General features: G+C 41.6%; 1 protein-coding gene across 1 annotated transcript; it reads right to left on the bottom strand.

Annotated features, from left to right (window-relative positions):
* Positions 1–1,939: 1,939 nt before the first annotated feature.
* Positions 1,940–13,654, bottom strand: LOC138407352 (uncharacterized). Its single transcript, XM_069522850.1, has 5 exons — positions 3,619–13,654; positions 2,888–3,427; positions 2,730–2,786; positions 2,492–2,643; positions 1,940–2,383 (listed from the first exon to the last, which is right to left on the bottom strand). Exon 1 carries the CDS (start codon positions 13,550–13,552, stop codon positions 6,875–6,877), a length of 6,678 nt encoding a protein of 2,225 aa, XP_069378951.1. The 5' UTR covers positions 13,553–13,654; the 3' UTR covers positions 1,940–2,383; positions 2,492–2,643; positions 2,730–2,786; positions 2,888–3,427; positions 3,619–6,874.
* Positions 13,655–20,316: the final 6,662 nt, after the last annotated feature.

The raw sequence follows: 20,316 nt of genomic DNA, 5'->3' as shown, positions 1-20,316 counted from the left end.
CTGATAACACTCTATTACAATGGGGGAGGGTTGTTTATTTTTATATTCAAAATAAAGGCTCTGTACAGACTTCCTGGTAACATTCTATTACAATGGGGGGGGGCTATTTTCAAAATAAAGGCTCGTAACCTGTTTCCTGGTAATATCCAGTTACTATGGGGGGGGGTGGGGGGGCTTATTTATACACTTAAACATATGCTCTGTACATGTTTCCTTGTAATATGGGGGGGTGGGGGGGCTTATTTTAAAAATAAAGGCTTTGTACAGACTTCCTGATAACATTCTATTACAATGGGGGAGGGTTGTTTATTTTTATATTCAAAATAAAGGCTCTGTATAGACTTCCTAGTAACATTCTGTTATAATGGGGGAGAGCTTATTTTCAAAATAAAGGCCCATTACATGTTCTTGGTAATATCCAGTTACTATGGGGGGGGTGGGGGGGCTTATTTTAACTTTTATTTAAATGCTCCAAAATTTAGCAAAAACCACTGCCCACACCCGGATTCGAACCCAGACTTACGTCACATGATCCGAGTGCCTTAACCACTGGGCCAAAGCGGATGGTGGCAAAAACTTTGAATCTAGTAAATTTATAGAGGAGACTTGACCTCTGACAGTCTATGGGGTTGCTATGGTTACTCACTGATTAGATGAGGAACACCTGCTGCGCGCACACTTTGGAGACAAAAACTGGTTTCACACCACCCCTCAAACAAAAGCTTCTAACTCAAAATCTATAAGTCGTATCTGAGAAATGAACACATTGTGAGAATCACAAGACTTTGGCCGACGTCCACATATGTTTATATTTAATAAGAGTTAAGAAATGAGACCGTAAGAGCGATTTAGAAATTTAGTTTTCTCATCAGGAATCTTTTTTGGTGATCTCCATTGAAGACCATTCAAAAGTTAGAGGGCGCTGCTCTAGCGCCACTCTTCAAACAAAAGCTTGTAACTGAAAAACTATAAGTCCTATCTGAGAAATGAAAACATTTTGAGAATCCCAAGACTTCCACGAACATACAGATATGTTTTGGCGGGAGAGAGTTCAGAAATGAGGCCGTGGGAGCGAGTTAGAAATTTTTTTCTGTATTTCTCCTTTTCTGACTTTTTTTCCCAAAATTAACATGGGAGTCAATGGAGAGATGAGACCGGAAAAGATTTCTCGGTAAATTGACTCAGCCTAAACTACTGGACCGAGAGATGTCAGAGTGGCATGTGTGCGTAGGAAACAAACTCTACTTTCACCAGATGTAAAAATCATGTCTGTCGGACTCCGTTTGTGGCTAGGAGAAGTGTTTAAACAGAGAAAAAGTGGCTGAAAAACGCCCGTTTTGGCCAATTCTCTCTTTAGGGCGAGAGACCTCGAGTCCCATTCGTCGATTTCGGCCACGTTTTCGCGATTTTTGAGCGAATTATTGGACGAAATTCTTAGAAAAGTCATAGCACACGATTCGACGTAATTCCGCATGTTTTTTTATAGGTCTCGAGTATGTGCGATGAAATCTGTGGGAGGAGTAGCAGGACAAAAAAACGGTGGAAGAAGAACGAAGAATAACTAGAAAATCTCTCCTGCCGAGACATTTTGAATGGGTGCCTTGTGCTCGTCGCCGACGCTCGCGTACAGAGAGGCATTTCCTTTAAGACGAAGGACAGAGACCCTGAGAGTTGACCAATTTCAGAGAGAGACTGTACCAGTTCAATAGGAAAGAGAGAGACATTTATAAAAGCTGCATTTTGATCTGCAGCCTGATGAGACTCTGATGTTTCCAGTAGTAAGTCACAAAGTCAATGGAAGTGAATTGAACCAAACTGCAGATTGCCTTCTTTGTGGCAGGTTTTATTTTTTTTGCCACGCTGTAGCTATGCCTACAAATTTCGAACCCAGAATTGCAGTTTACACCATTACAAATAAAACTCAATTCCAGAGAAAGAGTAAGTAAAGCATCTCTCACAGTTTATTTGTACAAAGGAATAAATAAATTAAATAAATAACAAAAATATTACACATTGAACAAGAAAACTATAAATTACAAACTCAAGATATACATTGACAACATTTGATAGAATATAACTTCACATTTTATACATTTATAAAAGTTAATAAATTATGATTTGTTTAAAAATATGTTTAAATTTGTATGTATTTGTATTGTACTTTCCCTACATCTATATTTATAAAAACAAAAAAAACAAAAGGGAAATATTCAAAACACTCAAATGAAAACACTACAATAAGCACAATGTTAAACCACATAGTATGCAGCATCAAGAAAGGTTAAGACTTTGCTTTGAGGTAACCATTATGGAGAATGGATACAGTTGGTTTGATGTGCAGCAGACGGACATCTTGGAAGAATCCAGCCATCTTCCTCTATCCCTGAAAGCACAGGTGTGTGACTCAACTGTATTTGAATTCAGTAAGGAACTCAAAGAAAACACCAGTTTGGCAAAAGATTAAATGCCAGTTGTCAGTCGTATTGTTTACCTTGGGATGTCGCTTCTTCCCTCGAGTTCTCTCAAAGGTTGCTGTTGTTACTTGGGTTCTCACTGATGATCCTCTTGTCCCTCAATAAAGCTATGACTTGCCCATTTTGCTGATCATTGATTCGGCCTCTGTCTCATTTGGTTTTTAATTTTCTAAAAGAAAAAGCATAAACAGAAACTTCAAAAGAGCTGCTGTTGGCATCACTTGCGTAATTATTGTTGTTACTGCTTTCCCTTACTGAAACTGCTGGTGTCTTATGACATGTCAGTCTAGATTCTCCCTCCTGTTCTGATTTCTAGTGGGAAAAAGACAAGTTGCTGATGAAATATCTTTGGCAAGTAGTACATCTGATCAACGGTAATGATGCAGTAGTCTTCATAAAGTGTAAGGTGTCACCTCAAGCCTTGTGTGTAAAGCTGATTCTTCACTGGACATGGAAGTGCTGTCATCTCTGATGGACCAGGTTCTTCTCCTTGCCAGCCTCATGGGTCCCTCACAGGAACTGGTCATTCTTCTTCTGCTCGTCCTCATGACTTTTTCTCACCATTTCAAGATTATGGCAGTCATATAACAAAAAAGAAATAGAAAACAAAACTGCATTAATTTTAATGTTTCAGACCAAAGGGAAAAAACACAATTGTATTATGTTTAAGAAAATGAGTACTTAGCTTTACGCAGTTTTTCTGCATATGATAACGAGTAGTCAGGCACTACCTCATGTGGGTGTCATGGCATGAGGAAACAAAAGCATCATTAGGCACTGGGCATAACTTCAGCAACTAACTTAAGCAATTAAGAATAATTATCAAAAGGCATAACAACCTTAATAGACAAAGAGGTGAAGACATTTTGTGTGGTGCATTACCAAATTTCTTCCTCTTTTGAACTGCCACCTCTCGGACTTTGCACCGCTGTAACCGTCTTCACTGTGGGTGGCTATGGAAAAATAAAACAAACATCAGGATACTCAGCATAACCTACAAAACATTCTAGATCTCTCTGAATGAGTTACAAACAATAATTCTCTGGGCATTATATACCAAACAATATGTAGATGAACATTTGACTGAATAAACACCAACAATGATGTCTGTGCATCTCTATACTTATGTTAAACTACTACTTACCTCAATTTCTTCTTTTTGGGCTGCAACTTCTTCATTCAAGCAGCTGTCCTTTTCCTTGTCTGCATCTGGATCTCTGGAACTGCATTGCACTGGAACTGCTTTGGGATCCCTCTGTCTCATTTTTTATCTCACTTTGTTTACACTTACACAGCATTTGTCAATCAATGTCCACCCAATAGACAACTGTGCCACTATACCACGAGTTTACAATGACTCAAAACACTCGGGTAAACAATATACAAAAAGAAAGAAAAATGACATTCAACAAATACAAAGAAATGTCAACCTAACAGAACACAGTTAAATTGGACTGACTACTGGCTTGTATGGCGATGTAACAAATGCCATTTTGCCCGCTCAGTAGAAGCCCTCAAAACCTCTTTTACTTTGTAAAAACACGCCGCTGCCTGAACCGCCCCCTTGGGAGCCAATCCAAACAGCCAGCAAATAAAAGAAATAAAATGTATGGCGATGTAACGTATGCCATTTTGCCCACTCAGTATATGCCCTCAATACCTCTTTGACTTTGTAAAAACCTGCCGCTGCCTGAACCGCCCCCTTGGGAGCCAATCCAAACAGCCAGCAAATAAAAGAAATAAAAAAAACTAAAGGTAAATTGGACTGACTACTGGCTTGTATGGCGATGTAGCGAATGCCATTTAGCCCGCTCAGTAGAAGCCCTCAATACCTCTTTGACTTTGTAAAAACCTGCCGCTGCCTGAACCGCCCCCTTGAGAGCCAATCCAAACAGCCAGCAAATAAAAGAAATAAAAAAAATAAAGGTAAATTGGACTGACTACTGGCTTGTATGGCGATGTAGCGAATGCCATTTAGCCCGCTCAGTAGAAGCCCTCAATACCTCTTTGACTTTGTAAAAACCTGCCGCTGCCTGAACCGCCCCCTTGGGAGCCAATCCAAACAGCCAGCAAATAAAAGAAATAAAAAAAAGTCACACAATAGAAATAATACTTCACCCAGAGAAATTAAAATTTAAGAATGTGATTGACCCAGAATCGCAAATGAAAGAATCAGATGTTAATGAATTTTTTAAACCTAACGGTACACAAAACTAAAGGTAAATTGGACAGACTACTGGCTTGTATGGCGATGTAACGAATGCCATTTAGCCCGCTCAGTAGAAGCCCTCAATACCTCTTTGACTTTGTAAAAACACGCCGCTGCCTGAACCGCCCCCTTGAGAGCCAATCCAAACAGCCAGCAAATAAAAGAAATAAAAAAAATAAAGATAAATTGGACTGACTACTGGCTTGTATGGCGATGTATCGAATGCCATTTAGCCCGCTCAGTAGAAGCCCTCAATACCTCTTTGACTTTGTAAAAACCTGCCGCTGCCTGAACCGCCCCCTTGAGAGCCAATCCAAACAGCCAGCAAATAAAAGAAATAAAAAAGTCACACAATAGAAATAATACTGCACCCAGAGAAGTTAGAATTTAAGAATGTGATTGACCCAGAATCGCAGATGAAAGAATCAGTTGTTGATGAATTTTTTTAAACCTAACGGTACGCAAAACTAAAGGTAAATTGGACAGACTACTGGATTGTATGGCGATGTAACGAATGCCATTTAGCCCGCTCAGTAGAAGCCCTCAATACCTCTTTGACTTTGTAAAAACACGCCGCTGCCTGAACCGCCCCCTTGAGAGCCAATCCAAACAGCCAGCAAATAAAAGAAATAAAAAAAATAAAGATAAATTGGACTGACTACTGGCTTGTATGGCGATGTATCGAATGCCATTTAGCCCGCTCAGTAGAAGCCCTCAATACCTCTTTGACTTTGTAAAAACCTGCCGCTGCCTGAACCGCCCCCTTGAGAGCCAATCCAAACAGCCAGCAAATAAAAGAAATAAAAAAAAAATAAAGGTAAATTGGACTGACTACTGGCTTGTATGGCGATGTAGCGAATGCCATTTAGCCCGCTCAGTAGAAGCCCTCAATACCTCTTTGACTTTGTAAAAACCTGCCGCTGCCTGAACCGCCCCCTTGAGAGCCAATCCAAACAGCCAGCAAATAAAAGAAATAAAAAAAATAAAGGTAAATTGGACTGACTACTGGCTTGTATGGCGATGTAGCGAATGCCATTTAGCCCGCTCAGTAGAAGTCCTCAATACCTCTTTGACTTTGTAAAAACCTGCCGCTGCCTGAACCGCCCCCTTGAGAGCCAATCCAAACAGCCAGCAAATAAAAGAAATAAAAAAAAATAAAGGTAAATTGGACAGACTACTGGCTTGTATGGCGATGTAACGAATGCCATTTAGCCCGCTCAGTAGAAGCCCTCAATACCTCTTTATAAATAAAAGAAATTAAAAAGTCATGCAATAGAAATGACAACGCCCTGTGACAACTTAGGCTTAAGTAACATGATTATACACAGAATCACAAATAAATAAAAATAAAAATAGTCCAGATAACTTAGGCTTAAGTAACATGATTAAAAATGGAGGTAACAACCGTCCAGAGAACTTAAGTCGCATGATTATACACAGAATCATGAATAAATAGAAATAAAAACTGACCAGAGAACTTAGGCCTAAGTAACATGATACTACACGGAATCACAAATAAATACAAATGACAACAGCCCAGAGAACGTAGGCTTAAGTAACACGATTAGAAATGGAAGTAACAACCTTCCAGATTACTTAGGCTTAATTCACATGATTATATACACAATCGCAAATAAATAGAAATAACAACACATCCATACATTTTAGGCCTAAGTAGCATGATTATAAATAGAAATGACAATGTACCCAGAGAATTTAGGCCTAAGTAACATGATTATACACAAATAAATAGGAATAGCAAATAACCCAGAAAACTTGGGCTTAAATAACATGGTTGAACGCAGCACCCAGAAAAAAAAATAGTAAATTGGACTGACTACTGGCTTGTATGGCGATGTAACGAATGCCATTTAGCCCGCTCAGTAGAAGCCCTCAATACCTCTTTGAATTTGTAAAAGCACGCCGCTACTTGAACCGCCCCCTTGGGAGCCAATCCAAACAGCCAGCAAATAAAAGAAATAAAAAAAATAATGGGAAATCGGACTGACTACTGGCTTGTATGGCGATGTAACGAATGCCATTTTGCCCGCTCAGTAGACGCCCTCGATAACTCTTTGACTTTGTAAAAACACGCCGCTGCCTGAACCGCCCCCTTGGGAGCCAATCCAAACAGCCAGCAAATCAACAAATTAAAAAAAGTTATATTCATATATAATAGCTGCTATGGTTATCACAGACTTAAAACGCAATAAACTGGACTGTGATAACTGTAGTAGGTTTGGAGCACACCACTTTGGAGGCACATATGTGGCTGAGATACATAAATGTGATCAAGTAGTGTCTGACCTTGAGTTGTTGCAGCTGTGATTATCTGTGTATAGCCTCTGGAGTGAAACAGTTCATGAATTGTCTTCTTTCCTTTGCTGAGGAGGTCCTCATTAAAGTCTCCACACACAATGACAGGCTGGTGATTCATTATGGCGAGAGAGTCTAAGAGATTTGACATATTTGGTAAAAACCTCTCAAAGCTGAAGTGTGGTGGTCTGTACACAGCTGCAATCAGTGCTTGGACTGGGTTCTCCAATTTTACAACTACAAACTCAAGATCAGTCACATTTTGAATGTACCTTCGAGCCTCTGCTTGAATGTGGCTCTTACAGTACACTGCAACTCCACCTCCATCCTTTTTTGCCATGTCTGGATAATTTGTGTAGGACACATGTCTGCTGCGTGTAAAGATGTTGTATCCTTCTAACTGGAACTGTGGGGAATCAACTGATCCAGACAAATGTGTTTCTGTTATACACAGAACATCGGCAAGTCGCAGTTCATGGTGGCACTTCATGTCCTCAATGTGAGAAGGAAGTCCCTGAGCATTGTGGTGTACTAGTGTCAAAGTTTGAGCTGTTTGATCTGCTGCTGTGATGTTTTGCAACAGTGGCCTTGTGCTCTGGAAAGATGCTTGTTCCATATTTTCCATTGCAGCTGCGATTTGAGGGTCAGCATAGATTTTCTTTTCGTCCAAATCTGTTATGTAAAGTCCTTGAAGTGAGGTTGTCCGGCTGAGGGCAACATACGACATTCCAGACTCAAACACACGCTTCAAGCACACTACTGCAGACTGCATTGTCATGCCTTGCACTTTGTGAGCTGTGCAGGCAAAGGCCAGCTTCATCGGGAACTGCCTTCGGACCACTCCTTTTTTGCTGGTGTATTCCTCGCTCTTTTCAATATACACCAAGTCATCTGACGGTCCTTTTACCTTTTTGCGGAGTTTTTGTCCGGCGGTTGGATTGTCTAACTTAAGTCCAACCAGTCTCACTGTCGTTCGTCCACTTTCCTCTCTTGTCACAATGTTGGCAATCGTTCCAAATGTGCCATTAACAAGTCCATCCTCTACATCCAGATTCCTGATGAGCATAACGCGTACGCCGTGCGCAGCTTGTATGTTGTCAGGTAAATCTCTTTTGTTTCCCTTGACACCTCCAATCTGGACCATTTGCCCGCTGGGGATGTCCTTCAGATGGTCTTCTGCCTTGATGTTGACAAAGTCAGAATGGAGAGCACTTACGGTTGCAGAATTGTGCGCATCAACCTCTTTGTTTGTTGCAAATATATGCAGGGCATTGGGTGGGCAGTTGTTGATGTCAGTGACACGTGTGTTGAGCAAAGCTCTGTCATTGTCACATAGTGCTTCTGTCTTTGGTTTGACGCGCATCCTATTCAGCAGTTCTGCAAAAGCAAGATCATCTTTTTGACGCATGATCTGTGTCAGGGTGACCATTTTAAAATTGTCCTTCCATAGGTCAAGCACCGACCCCTCATAGACACAGAGTGGTTTGGCTCTACCTAGGGGTGGCAGTTGGTAGAAGTCTCCTACTGCCAGGACAGACATCCCTCCGAAAGGTTTCTTGTTGCCTTTGATCTGTTGAAATCTCCAGTGGACATAAGAAAACAACTCTTTGGAAACCATGGATATCTCATCGATTATCAGAATGTCTGCATTGGATAGCGTTGCTCTCATTTCATCCAATGCGTTGCCAAGTCCTCGATATGGTGGTTTCAAAGATTTTGGCAGTTTGAGGATGGAGTGTAGGGTTTTTCCAGATATGTTGAATGCTGCAGTGCCAGTAAATGCAGTCAGTAGCACTGCAGGCATGGACATGTCTGCCTGGTCACGGAATCTGGGGAGTTGGTGCAGAATCTTGGTGGCCTCCTCATATATGCATTTGATTACATGGGATTTTCCACAGCCAGCTCCCCCGGAGACAAAGTAAAAGAATTGGTCTGGATTGTTGCCCCAGACACGCTTGAGGCACCACTCGCGCACAGCGTAGAAAATGGACGCCTGCGTTTCGTTGAGGCTTCGGTACAGCTGTCTAACATACTCTGCACTCAGCTTTGGTGCCTCTACTGCTGGTACAGTTCCATCACGTGTGACTTCATACTCAGGCACGTCGTCTCTCTCATTTTCCTCATTGGGGTCCGATACTGGTCGCTGTTCCAGGCACTCCAAATGATCCACCTCAGCCTCTGATGCAAAACGGTTCCATGCATTAAAAAGGGAACCTTCTTCACTGACCTTTTCCAGGGCCTTCTGCAGTTTTTTGCCATGTCCTTCATATCGGTTCTTCATGGCATCCACCAGGTCTTTTACTGCATACTCCCATTTGGTAGCACACTTGTAGTACTGCTCATATGTCGGGTATTGTTCACTTTTGAGGTCATCGTTGGATCTGTGTGGCAAGTACAGTTTAAGCAACCTGCAGTGAAACTTCTCTGGGTCTTTCTGTTCAGAGAAGCGGGGAAATCTGATGATGGCAGGTTTTCCTCTAGTTCTTTTTTGAATGAATCCTCTTTCATTCAAAAGGCGAATGGCATTTGGACCTTCTGTTTGCCGTCCATAGAGTATCCTGTACTCTGAAGCAAACTGAGCCAAAGACATGGTTTCGAGTTCCTCGGGTCTGTCTGCGTATTTCTCTGGTAATCCCGACATCCACACTTGCTCTGTATCAGGAGCCATTTCCTTCAACTTGCTCATGGGAAGACTCATCTTCAGTGCGTTTTCATCAGTCTGTACAAACACCACACTGCGCGAACACTTTTTTAGTGGTAAGCTGCATGTCCGCGCCACAGACTCTTGAGCACTTACCTCTCTGTGCTTGGAGTACGCCTGCATGATCTGCTTCATTTCGTCTTTCTCATTGACGTCTTTTTTACGCACTTCACCGATGACTTGATTGAGCGTCTGAGTCATCTCGTGTTCCGGCTTGGACATGTATGACAACATGTACGCAATGCAGCAGTACTCATCGAGAACAAACTGAATGTCCATGTTAGCGTTCCATACCCTGAGCAAATGGTCATTGAATCCATTCACCCAACAGTCGATTGGACGACGCTTCATCACAATGACATAGCCGGTAGTTAGATTCTCGACATTGACCCTGAATTCTTGGTAGGTCATCTGGAATTTCTCCAGCAGTTCTGACAAAGTCATGGGTGGGTTCTTTGATTCACTAAGGAAAGTCCATATTGGTTTGAGTTTAGCCATGGCGTCCTTTTGGATCTGTCGAAGACGTCTCTGTTTTGGCTTGGACTTTTTCCCTTTTCTCCCACTTTTACTTGTTGCTGGTTTCTTGTCATCATCATCTTCACGATCGTCTGGGCAAGTGATGATGGTTTTGTCCATGGGTGCTTTAGGATAACCAAATCTGCACTCGCTGCTGCCTTTTCTGCAAGATTTGGAATGATTTCTGCTGTGCATCTGAACCTCGGAGACAATTTTGTGGAGCTCTGGGTCTGCATTTGGGTCAGGCATCTGGCATGTTACGTGCTGGTCGATGAACTTGCACACTTCATCGTCCTTATCCTCTCCAAACTCAGGTGCATCCTTAATCCAAACCACCAAATGGATGTGTGGGCTTCCTCTGGCTTGAAACTCCACTCGATAGAAGTAATCTTCTACTTGACCAATGGGCTGTGCGTCTGACAGGATCAGATTCATTAGCGCATCAACCCTTTTTTCAAACATCCTCATCACAGTGACAGGGTTGCTTCGTAGAATGTCACATTTTGCATTCCAGTCGAGCTGTGAAAAGTCAACACTTTCACCTTGTTGTGCTTTTATGACCTCTATGAACTCAGGCCATCTCATCTCAGCAGCAGAAAATGTCAGAAAGAATGTGGGCTTGCCCACCTGTCTGACCATGGCATGTAAGTCTTTCAGTGCCTTTTCCCAATAAGCTGGAGTGCCTCGGAGAGGTTGCATGAATCGTGTCGCGTCCTTGTTTGTTATCAGTCTTTCAACCTCTTTATTATCTTGAAGCATCCGGCTGGAAATTTTGCGTCCATCTCTTGTGATTGGTTTACCTTTACGCAGTTGAATTGACATGCTGTTTTTAGCAATGTGTGTTTCTGTCACAAACTGCGAGAAGAACAGGTAAGTCTGGTCCATTGCAAAGCGGTTATCTGCTGAGAAAAGCCTTGCGTTAAAGTACATGCTTGGGGACACATTAATCTGCCGGACCTCATCCAATGTGTTCTGTCCAGTTGGGAATTGAACAGGGAAGGCCATGGCTTCTAGTTTTGGAATAGCAAAGAAGCCAACGGGTTTGTTACCTTGGGCGGGTGCAATGCTAAATATTCCCTCGCCATATGATAAAATGTCCTGTGCAATGTCAGGTGGCTGCATGCAGGTGTCCAGGGCCAGACCAGGTCTAAGTTCCTCTTTGTCTTTCTCTGGGTCTGATTTGGACTGATCGGCCTGTTCACCGTTTGCTTCAGCCTCCACCGGCTGATCATCTGAGTTGAAAGTAGCACTCTCATCGATGGTTATGTCTTCATATTCTGAGTGCATCTCTTTCAGTGTGTGTAGTCCTGCCAGCACATTTCTCATGTTGACAGTGTAAAAGTACTGATGACCTTTGTACTTGATGTTCCTTTTCAGTTTGACCTGTAACAGCTGGGCTTCACCGCTGGGTCTTGGGAGACAGTTCACTGTTGCACTTACTTCTGATGGCACACACACAACAGCGCCGTGTACTGCTCTTTGCTGTCCTTTGGGCAATGCAATAATTTTTGCAAAAGGCAGGACTTTGGCAATCAGCTGTCTCTCAAGCACATTTAATTCACCCAACTCTGGTGGGATAGGTGCCAGCTCTAATTCATTAGCCACTGCAATGGATGGCATGCTTCCTCTTCTCAGGTGGCTGTTACAAGTGTGGCAAATCCACTCCTGCTGCCTTTCTTGTGGAACGGTACAAGTAGGCGAGCATTCTGTATCACAAACGTGAACATATTTCCCTGTTAAGCAACTGGCTACCAAGTGAACGTTTTTGACAAATTTGGACCTGTTGCAACGCACAACCTGATTAGCAAAAAGTGCCCTGTGGCACACTGTACAAACATAGGTGGGGCCATTACGGATTTTTTCACGGAAGGAAAACATCTCAGCTTGCATCACACTGTTGATCACAGGCTGTGGAGTTTGGTGGATTACAATCCGTCTGTATTTCCTTCTTATTTTCAGGGCCCGCTTCAACTTGTGATGAAGGTGAAAAGTAGCATTTGTAGCCAGCTTGTCTCTTCTGTTCAGAGTACAGCGCCGTATGTGATACAGTCTAAATACTGTATCATTGTAATACCTGGTTTGACGTTGTTTTTGTTTTTGTCTATAGTCATGGTCACACGCATATTTTGATTTGACGTACGTTTTCTTAGTTTCTCTGACATCAGAATCTGTGTTATATGTCTGGGCCATGTATTTTTTCTGTCTGCACCGAAAGTTAGGATTTGTCTTGTATCTTCTGGCATTGTATGATATCTTTTTGCCTTTAACACAAGGATCTCTGTAATTACGTTTGGATGATAACAGCTTTTGTTGGTGGTAATGGTGGTCTTTGGTATATTTAATGCGCATAGCCTGCAGCTTCTTAATGCGAAATTCTGAACAGCGAGCATATTTGATTCTTTCACATTTGCTTCTGCTAATGTGAGTAGGTTCAAAGGGAGTAGATTTACTTGTACGTCTTGCTTTTTTTTGACGTTCTCTGTTTAGTTTTGATACATTTTTTCCTGCTTTGTTTGTTTGTTCTACCCCTAGATTCAATCCTAGATCTTTTGGATGTGCTTTGCATTCAATTTTCTCTGGGCTTTCAGCTTCCACAGTTAGTTGTGCTTGTGGGAGAGCTGAAGAAACATTTGACATGTCCACATTTGGACCAACAGTTTCTGCTTCTGGTAAGTAGGAAGTTGTTTGTGACTGCGATTCTGGGTCTTGTGCAATTGTGTCTGGTTGAGGTACAGATGCAGCACTTACTGTTACCTCCACATCAGCTGCCTGTCCATGACTGCCACTGGAATTGACAGAATGGAAAGAAACAGGCACAAACTCATAGCCGGCATAACAACCACGGTCTTTAAACAGCTTGTGCAGGTGGTCGATCAAGTCGCAGAGATGGTTGAAAGTCAGCATAACTGCAGTTCCTTCTGGTTGGGGTAGACCTCTTCCACTTCTTGTGTGAGAGTCAAAGAGTCCATAACGCCCTGATCTGTCCCGGAAAACTGCAAAGCACTCAGGAGATACCATGAGTATGGCATGACTGACTTCTGTTGTCAGAGCCTCAAGTTGTTTGGCAAGACTCAACCAACCAACAGGGGTGTGTTCTGGGGCCTTCACGCAGCCACATCTCACTGAAGACATCTGGACATTGTAGATATCAGTGTCTGTTAAAACTTGCTTCGGCATTTCCTCGACTGTCAGGTGGTCACTTACAAAGCTTTTATCTAAAATGAGCTGGTTTTTGATGCCAACATAGAGAGCATCTCCCTGCTGAAGCACTCTGTCGAGGTTGTCTCTGTTGAATCGCAATCCTTCGTTGTGGTAAGCCAAAAATGTCAGTGCCATACAGGTGCACTGATGATTCCTGGAGAATGTGTTGTACCGACCATCACTCTGACTATGAGTTGCCCTCACCGTCCAAATGGTCCCTCTCTCTTTGTTTGTGCTCTCAAACAGTGGGTCTTCATCTGCCCAGGGCTGAAGCTAAACAAAGTATGGTATAAAGGATTATTATTAATATTCAATTTATGGGGTTTGTCCTGATACACACACAAAATGAAAGCTTTCTACAACCTGTTTAGCTGGACCTCCTACGAATTTAAAAAAGGCCCATCTCTATGCTACTACATTGGCAAGTGCAAATTTGAGACAGAGCACTGTTAAGAGTACACTTTAAGGGTTGTCCGCCTTTTGTTTCAGATGTGTATGTTTCTAAAAAGACACTACTGTCAATCAATTCATAAGTAACCATACTCAGAGTACAGTTGAAGGTATTATATAGTTTAGAGATTTGTTTGGGTAACGTTAGTGTGATTTTTTTTTTGTCATGAATATTTAGAAAGCGTTTTTTTTTTTTTTTTTTTTAAAGTTGAACACATGCAATGTTTTAGTTGTATCCTGTGTCTATTAATTGTGGAGAGAAATAACCAACCCTACCTTTATATCTGAAGAACAGGAGCCACTGAGTGTAGCCATCTTTTCTGGCTTTGGAGGGTTTTGTTCTTTGGGAAGCTGATGATGTAAAATTAAATTTCAAGTTTGGCTTCATGTCAAACAAAACAATCACTTGATAATTATTAAACATATTTGTTTCTGCAAATCAGGTATTTATGACTAGTTGACTCAGTAAAATCAGACTGAACCGATTCTGGGTTCAGGTCATATCTGTTTGTCCACTTTGGCCATCTAAGTGCCATCTAAGAACACAATACCAAGTTCATGACAGACAGTGTACAGATGTTCCACAGTGTGGAGAATAAAAAGCCTACCTGTTTAGGAGAATAGGAGCCAGTAGGCGCATCTGTCCTCCAAAAATGTCTTGGTTGGGGAGGAGTCTGTATTTTGGAAACCTGATGACATGAAATTAAATTTGATTGATTAATGACTTTTTTTCAAACATAGCAGTCACTTGTTAATTCTAAAACATAAATAATGTATCTGGAAATCAAGTATTTACGACTACTTAACTCGTTATAACTCGTAAAATTATAACGGAGTCTGGTTTCATCCCATATCTCCAATGTGTCACAAATCCATACCTTTGCAGGTGGAGAATTCACAGGGGTGTGCGAATTGTCCTTTGACCAGAAATGTCTGGCTGGTGGAGGCGTCTCTGCCATCTGAGGAAAAAAATAATACTAAGTATGTGAAACTAAAGACATTGTGCATTGTATAGATATACCGGAGAGACAGAGACAGTGTGGGTGTGTGTATGTGTGAGTGAGTGAGTGTATTGATGGTGGTGGGTTCTGTGGTTTCAGTCATCTGATAACTAAATACCAAGTTCAAGACTGCATATTGTATGGAAAGTGTGGGAGATAAAAAAAAGCCCACCTTTTTAGCTGGAGAATGGGAGCCAGTGGGTCCATCCGTCCTCCAAACATTTCTTGGCTGTGGAGAGGTCTGTACTTTAGGAACCTGATGATACATGAAACTTATCAATTAATACAAATACATTATCTTTACATTACAATAGGATAATGCTGTCAAATTCAGCTATATATTTATTGTTTAGGTACCTCTCGGCCAAGACCGGGTGGGCTGACTGGGGTTGGATCTGCCAGGTCGAGCTTTGACCAGCGCACTTTTTGTGCCTGTGATCTCTTGCCCTTCCTCGGCATCTCTGAAACAATTTGGGAATCAAAAACAATTGTCTCGTAACAAAATTTAAATTAAATATAAATCTTAATTTAAATACATAATACAATACCTTCAACCGAGTTTCTCCCGTCTGTAGATGATGATCATAGGATGAACAAAAACAGGAATGTAAGTGGGAAAGAAGCAAAACAGTACAGTAAGGTGGATAGTTATAAAGCTATGAATCCAACATACTCACCAAGATAGAAGAAGATTTGACTGGACCCTGGTTGTCCTTGTCACAGGTGGTCCTGCCTTGGTCGTCGCACGTTGGCCTACAATTTGGGGTAAAAGTTAAGAGATTGTGTAACTTGACCGACAGGTGTGCTTTTCCAATTTAACGTCCTTTGTATAGTGTACATTCTTGTCTACTCTAACTTACCGTGAAAATCTGGTGAAGCTGGGAAGGATACCTAGACAGAGAAACTCACAAAATATGTTAATAACAATACAAATTATTTAAACAAAAATATGCTGTTTATAACTGCAACACTGAAAATTTCGATGAGCCTGTCTTGGAGATCTTGGTCACAAAACCTGAGAAAGACAATACATTGTGAATTACTCCAGATGTCTGGCTGGTGGAGGCCAGTAACACATAATATTAAAGAGGACCACATACGACAAAGAACATGATCTACCACACTCACGATGAGGTCAATGAGGGCTGGACGCCGAAGGTCAAGGAAGGGCTGGACGCCGAATGTCAATGAGGGGCTGGATGCCAAAGGTCAATGAAGGGCTGGATGCCGAAGGTCAATGCAGGGCTGGATGCTGGAGGTCAATGAATTGCGTCTGTAATAAAAGTGAGCATAACAAACTTGTAACTAAAATAGAAATTATGATATGTAAAAAAATGTAAGCAGGACTTTTAAAATATATTTTGCTTTGAAGGAATAGTCTGCATTCAAACTGAGCTATATATCATAAAATCACCTGTCGTGATTTTATGACGAATGTAATTAAATACAAGCAGTCAAACATGTCTGTTAAAGCATTGCCACTTGTATTGATTTAATACATATACACATAAAAAAATATAAAACATGCATTTTCATTAGTATTTTATGCTAGTGACAGTATTCAACCAACACTCACCGGTAAAGCACTGCTCAAGAGCCGTGAATCTGTAAGTCAAATAAATTAAACCATTAATGGCAGTGTAAAATCACATATATGTACACATTGAGTGCTCTCAGACATCTCCAAAACAGTTCTGCTGCACACCAACTCGCTTAATATATAATATAATCACATAGTTTTCTAGCTTATACATTTCTGGTAGGCTCCATCACACCTACAGTAACAGCAAGTACTGCACATTTTAGGCAAACACCATTGAGAGTAGTGAAATCCTAAAATCATTCACACACACACAAAAAAAATCTATTTACACACACACACAAAAAAAATCTATTTAAATAGCAGTCAGGATACAAATTTAGTATTCTCAGTAAAAAACTGTGTTGGCAACAATGTCCCCACTCAAAGGTTTAGTGTGTAGAATTTAGTGACACCTAAAAACATGGCAGCCTAAGTAGAGGACCCAGTATAAATAAATATAAATGTCACCATTCTTGGATTAAGAAAACAACAATTAGTATAATTTAGATGAAACACACATGTGGAAATATCACTGGGATTATTTTATAATCAATTTTCACCCACCTCCCCTCCCCTCTCCTATTTTTCTCTGCTCACCTCAACCGGTCGAGGCAGTTGGCCACCCATATTGAGCCTGGTTCAGGTTTCTCCCTGTTAATGAGGGAGTTTTTCCTCTTCAGTCGCCAAAGTGCTACTCATTGTGGGAACTGTTGTTTCTCTCTATATCAATAAGATTTTAAGGTCTTGACCTTCTATGTAAAGTGTCTTGAAGTAATGTAAATTATGATTTGGTGCTATACAGATACAGTTGAATTGAATTTCTGCCAATAGACCCCTTTCACATAAATCTTACACACTGGCCCTTTAATCACAAACCGTCTGTGCCTACTTTATCAACTCACAGTTACTCATAGTGCATTAATAGCTCACAGACTAAAATCACATAGATCAACATTTAACTACACTTTGTCTCTATTATATTACATCAGTTTTAGTAACAAGCCAGCAGGTCCAACTTTCCATGCACACACATTTTTACAACGTGAATCCAAACATGCTGCAGAAACACAACATACCAATGCTCTCAGTAACACACAATGAAATAATTTGCACAAAAAGGCAACACTGCCCATAGACATGTACACACACACACGCACACACAACTATAAGTTAATGTTACTTTGGAACTTACTCAGATAAAGTTACTGTGCATTAATAGCCCAAAAACCAAAATCACATAGATCATCATGTAACTACACTTTGTCTCTATTATTTTACATCAGTTTTAGCAACAAGCCAGCAGGTCCCACTTTCCATGCACACACATTTTTACAACGTGAATCCAAACATGCTGCAGAAACACAAAATACCAGTGCTCTCAGTAACACACAATGAAATAATTTGCACAAAAAGGCAACACTGCCCATAGACATGTACACACACAACTATAAGTTAATGCTACTTGGGGTTTAATCACAGTGTTGGGGCCTGGGGTATCAATTCACAGAGTAAAACCACAAAATTAAGCGGCGCTGTGGATAACGGACATTTAACTGTACTTCGGGATAGCTTGGGCTACACGTTAAACATTTCCAACCGGACACCGTCAGTTAGGAATGAACAATACAACCAATCCCTCCGCTAGGTTACTTGCTTTATCAAGTCAACTATTATTATACATTAAATAACTACAACCGCAACCTTCCGCGTCCCGACAGTCGTCGGGAGTCATGTTGGGGCTAATGCTCGGCTACAATGCTCATCTTATGTCTGGAGGTGTAGCGCGTATTCTCCGACAAAGTTTAACAGCGAACACAACGCTACGTTCAAACTTCTCGAAGCTTCTCTGCCAACCGTGACGCATACGCCCCCCTCCCTCGCCCACTCACTACGCAAACAGCGTAGACCTACGGCTATTCCTTAAAGGAGCTACGTACCTCATGCAACATGTGCTACTAGCTTAAGCTATCCGTGAAAAACATTCAAACTACACAAAACCCAAATAAAACTAATCGAACCCACCGCGGTTAGTCTCCTTACTGTTCCAAAAACCACTCACAATGACATCTGGTCCAAATAAACCATGAACTCACCGAGTTAAGATGAGAAAATAGTCCGGCGCGAAAGACAGTTTTTCCACACTGCCACGCCCTACCTGACCGAGGCTAGCTAACGCTACTTAGCATCATGTTAGCTCCCTGTTTTCACTCGTTCATGTAATTAGCAACATAAAATGACTACAGGAATCAAATATAAGCATCAGAAAATACAAGACAAGCCAGCAACAATATTTCCACATTTGTCATGAAAGCAACCAGCACAATAACCAGCACATTAGAAACATTTAACAGCAGCAGGTAACAGCAGCAACTGCGTATTTTACAGTAGTATAATTTCAATCTTAAATTATGAGCCCGAATTGTATAAGTTAGCATGCTGGCTAAGTACATACTTCAATAGAGAGAGATACATCACTTACCTCAGATGAAGATCAGAGAGGTCGGAGAACGTTGAACCAAAGGTTTTAAGGAAAGGTCCAAAAGACAAGAGCCAATCAGAGCTCTCCTATCGAAGAAGTCCAATCAGATTCACCTGTTATCCATTTCAAATCTAAGCAGCTGGTTGCTATGGTGGGTGAAACACATACTGATATGAGGGACGATTTTCTAGTCATTTATTTCAATAAATACTTTTGTTGACTCTAACTCTAAGTTGTTTTGAGGACTACATTTGATATTCATTTGAATATATAATAATAATGTTAAGAATTATGTTATTTGATACAATTTTATGTTCTTGAATTTTCAGAAAACGTCAGGTCCGAGCGGTCCGAGTCTGAACGTCATTACGTCGATGACGTCAGACACAGCGTCCCTCGGTTCACCCAGAAGTCATTTAGGTCTCGATGTTCACTCAGAATCTTTGATCCACTGGAAATTGAAACAGCTTCAATAGTGAACGGAATAATCGTCCATTTATAAATATTACATCAACTATTTTTACATTATAAAAAGATCTTTAGTCCGGCATAGAAACATATTATGAGGGAATTAAATATAAGACAGTGTGTAAGGGTTAAAGCGCGGATTGTACCGATGAAGTAACACAGTAATATAATTAACGTAAGAGCGGGACAGCCTGTTAAAGGTGCGCGCAGACAGAGAGAGACATGAGAGACGGGCAATGGAGCAATACACATGAATCCCCACAGAGAAAAAGATATGATTAAGTAGGCATATATGCAAAGTAACGCCAGGAATGAATATAATGCTCTTTGTGAGTTGGGTGGCTCTTAAAAGAGCCGTTTTGTGGTCCTTAAAAGGACCGTTAAATCAGCGCTGCCAGCGCCGAGCGGATATTGGAGAGGAGCAAGTTGTTCCCTTCAGCGTTTAAATGCACGCCGTCACTGGCCAGGTGGTTCAGCGTAATGTTTCCGTGCATTATGCACTTCATGCCAAGGTCTGACATGAAGCCCATAATGACGGCGTTGAGCCACCGCCGGGCTCGCTCCATCCCATATCCGCTTGACGCTGACTGGTACCGCCAACAACGGCGAGGCAGAATGTCAGAGAACATCAGGAAGGTTCCCGGAAAGAGCGCCGTGATCTCCCTGATGTCCGCCTTCATCGTGACCATCAGCTTTCGCCTCCCTTGGCCACGGACGCCGATACTATTACCGCCGACGTGAATAATAATCACGTCGGGCTGATAGTGGCTCTCTGCCCGCTGCCGACGCAGGAACGGCAGCAGCTCTTCCCACCGCCGACCTCCTCTCCCGAACCACGACACAGCGCACTCCGGATGGATATCGGGGTCCCACCGCTGGCTGAGAAGGTGGGAGCGCAGCCTGGAAATGATGGAGCTCC

Source organism: Paralichthys olivaceus, chromosome 4, assembly GCF_024713975.1.
Source record: "Paralichthys olivaceus isolate ysfri-2021 chromosome 4, ASM2471397v2, whole genome shotgun sequence".
NCBI classification, from domain to species: domain Eukaryota; kingdom Metazoa; phylum Chordata; class Actinopteri; order Pleuronectiformes; family Paralichthyidae; genus Paralichthys; species Paralichthys olivaceus.
This window is presented reverse-complemented; position numbering and strand designations above follow the sequence as displayed.

Coding starts and splice junctions, on each gene's coding strand:
- LOC138407352 (XM_069522850.1), bottom strand. CDS start 13,552: ATGGCACTGACATTTTTGGCTTACCACAACGAAGGATTGCGATTCAAC.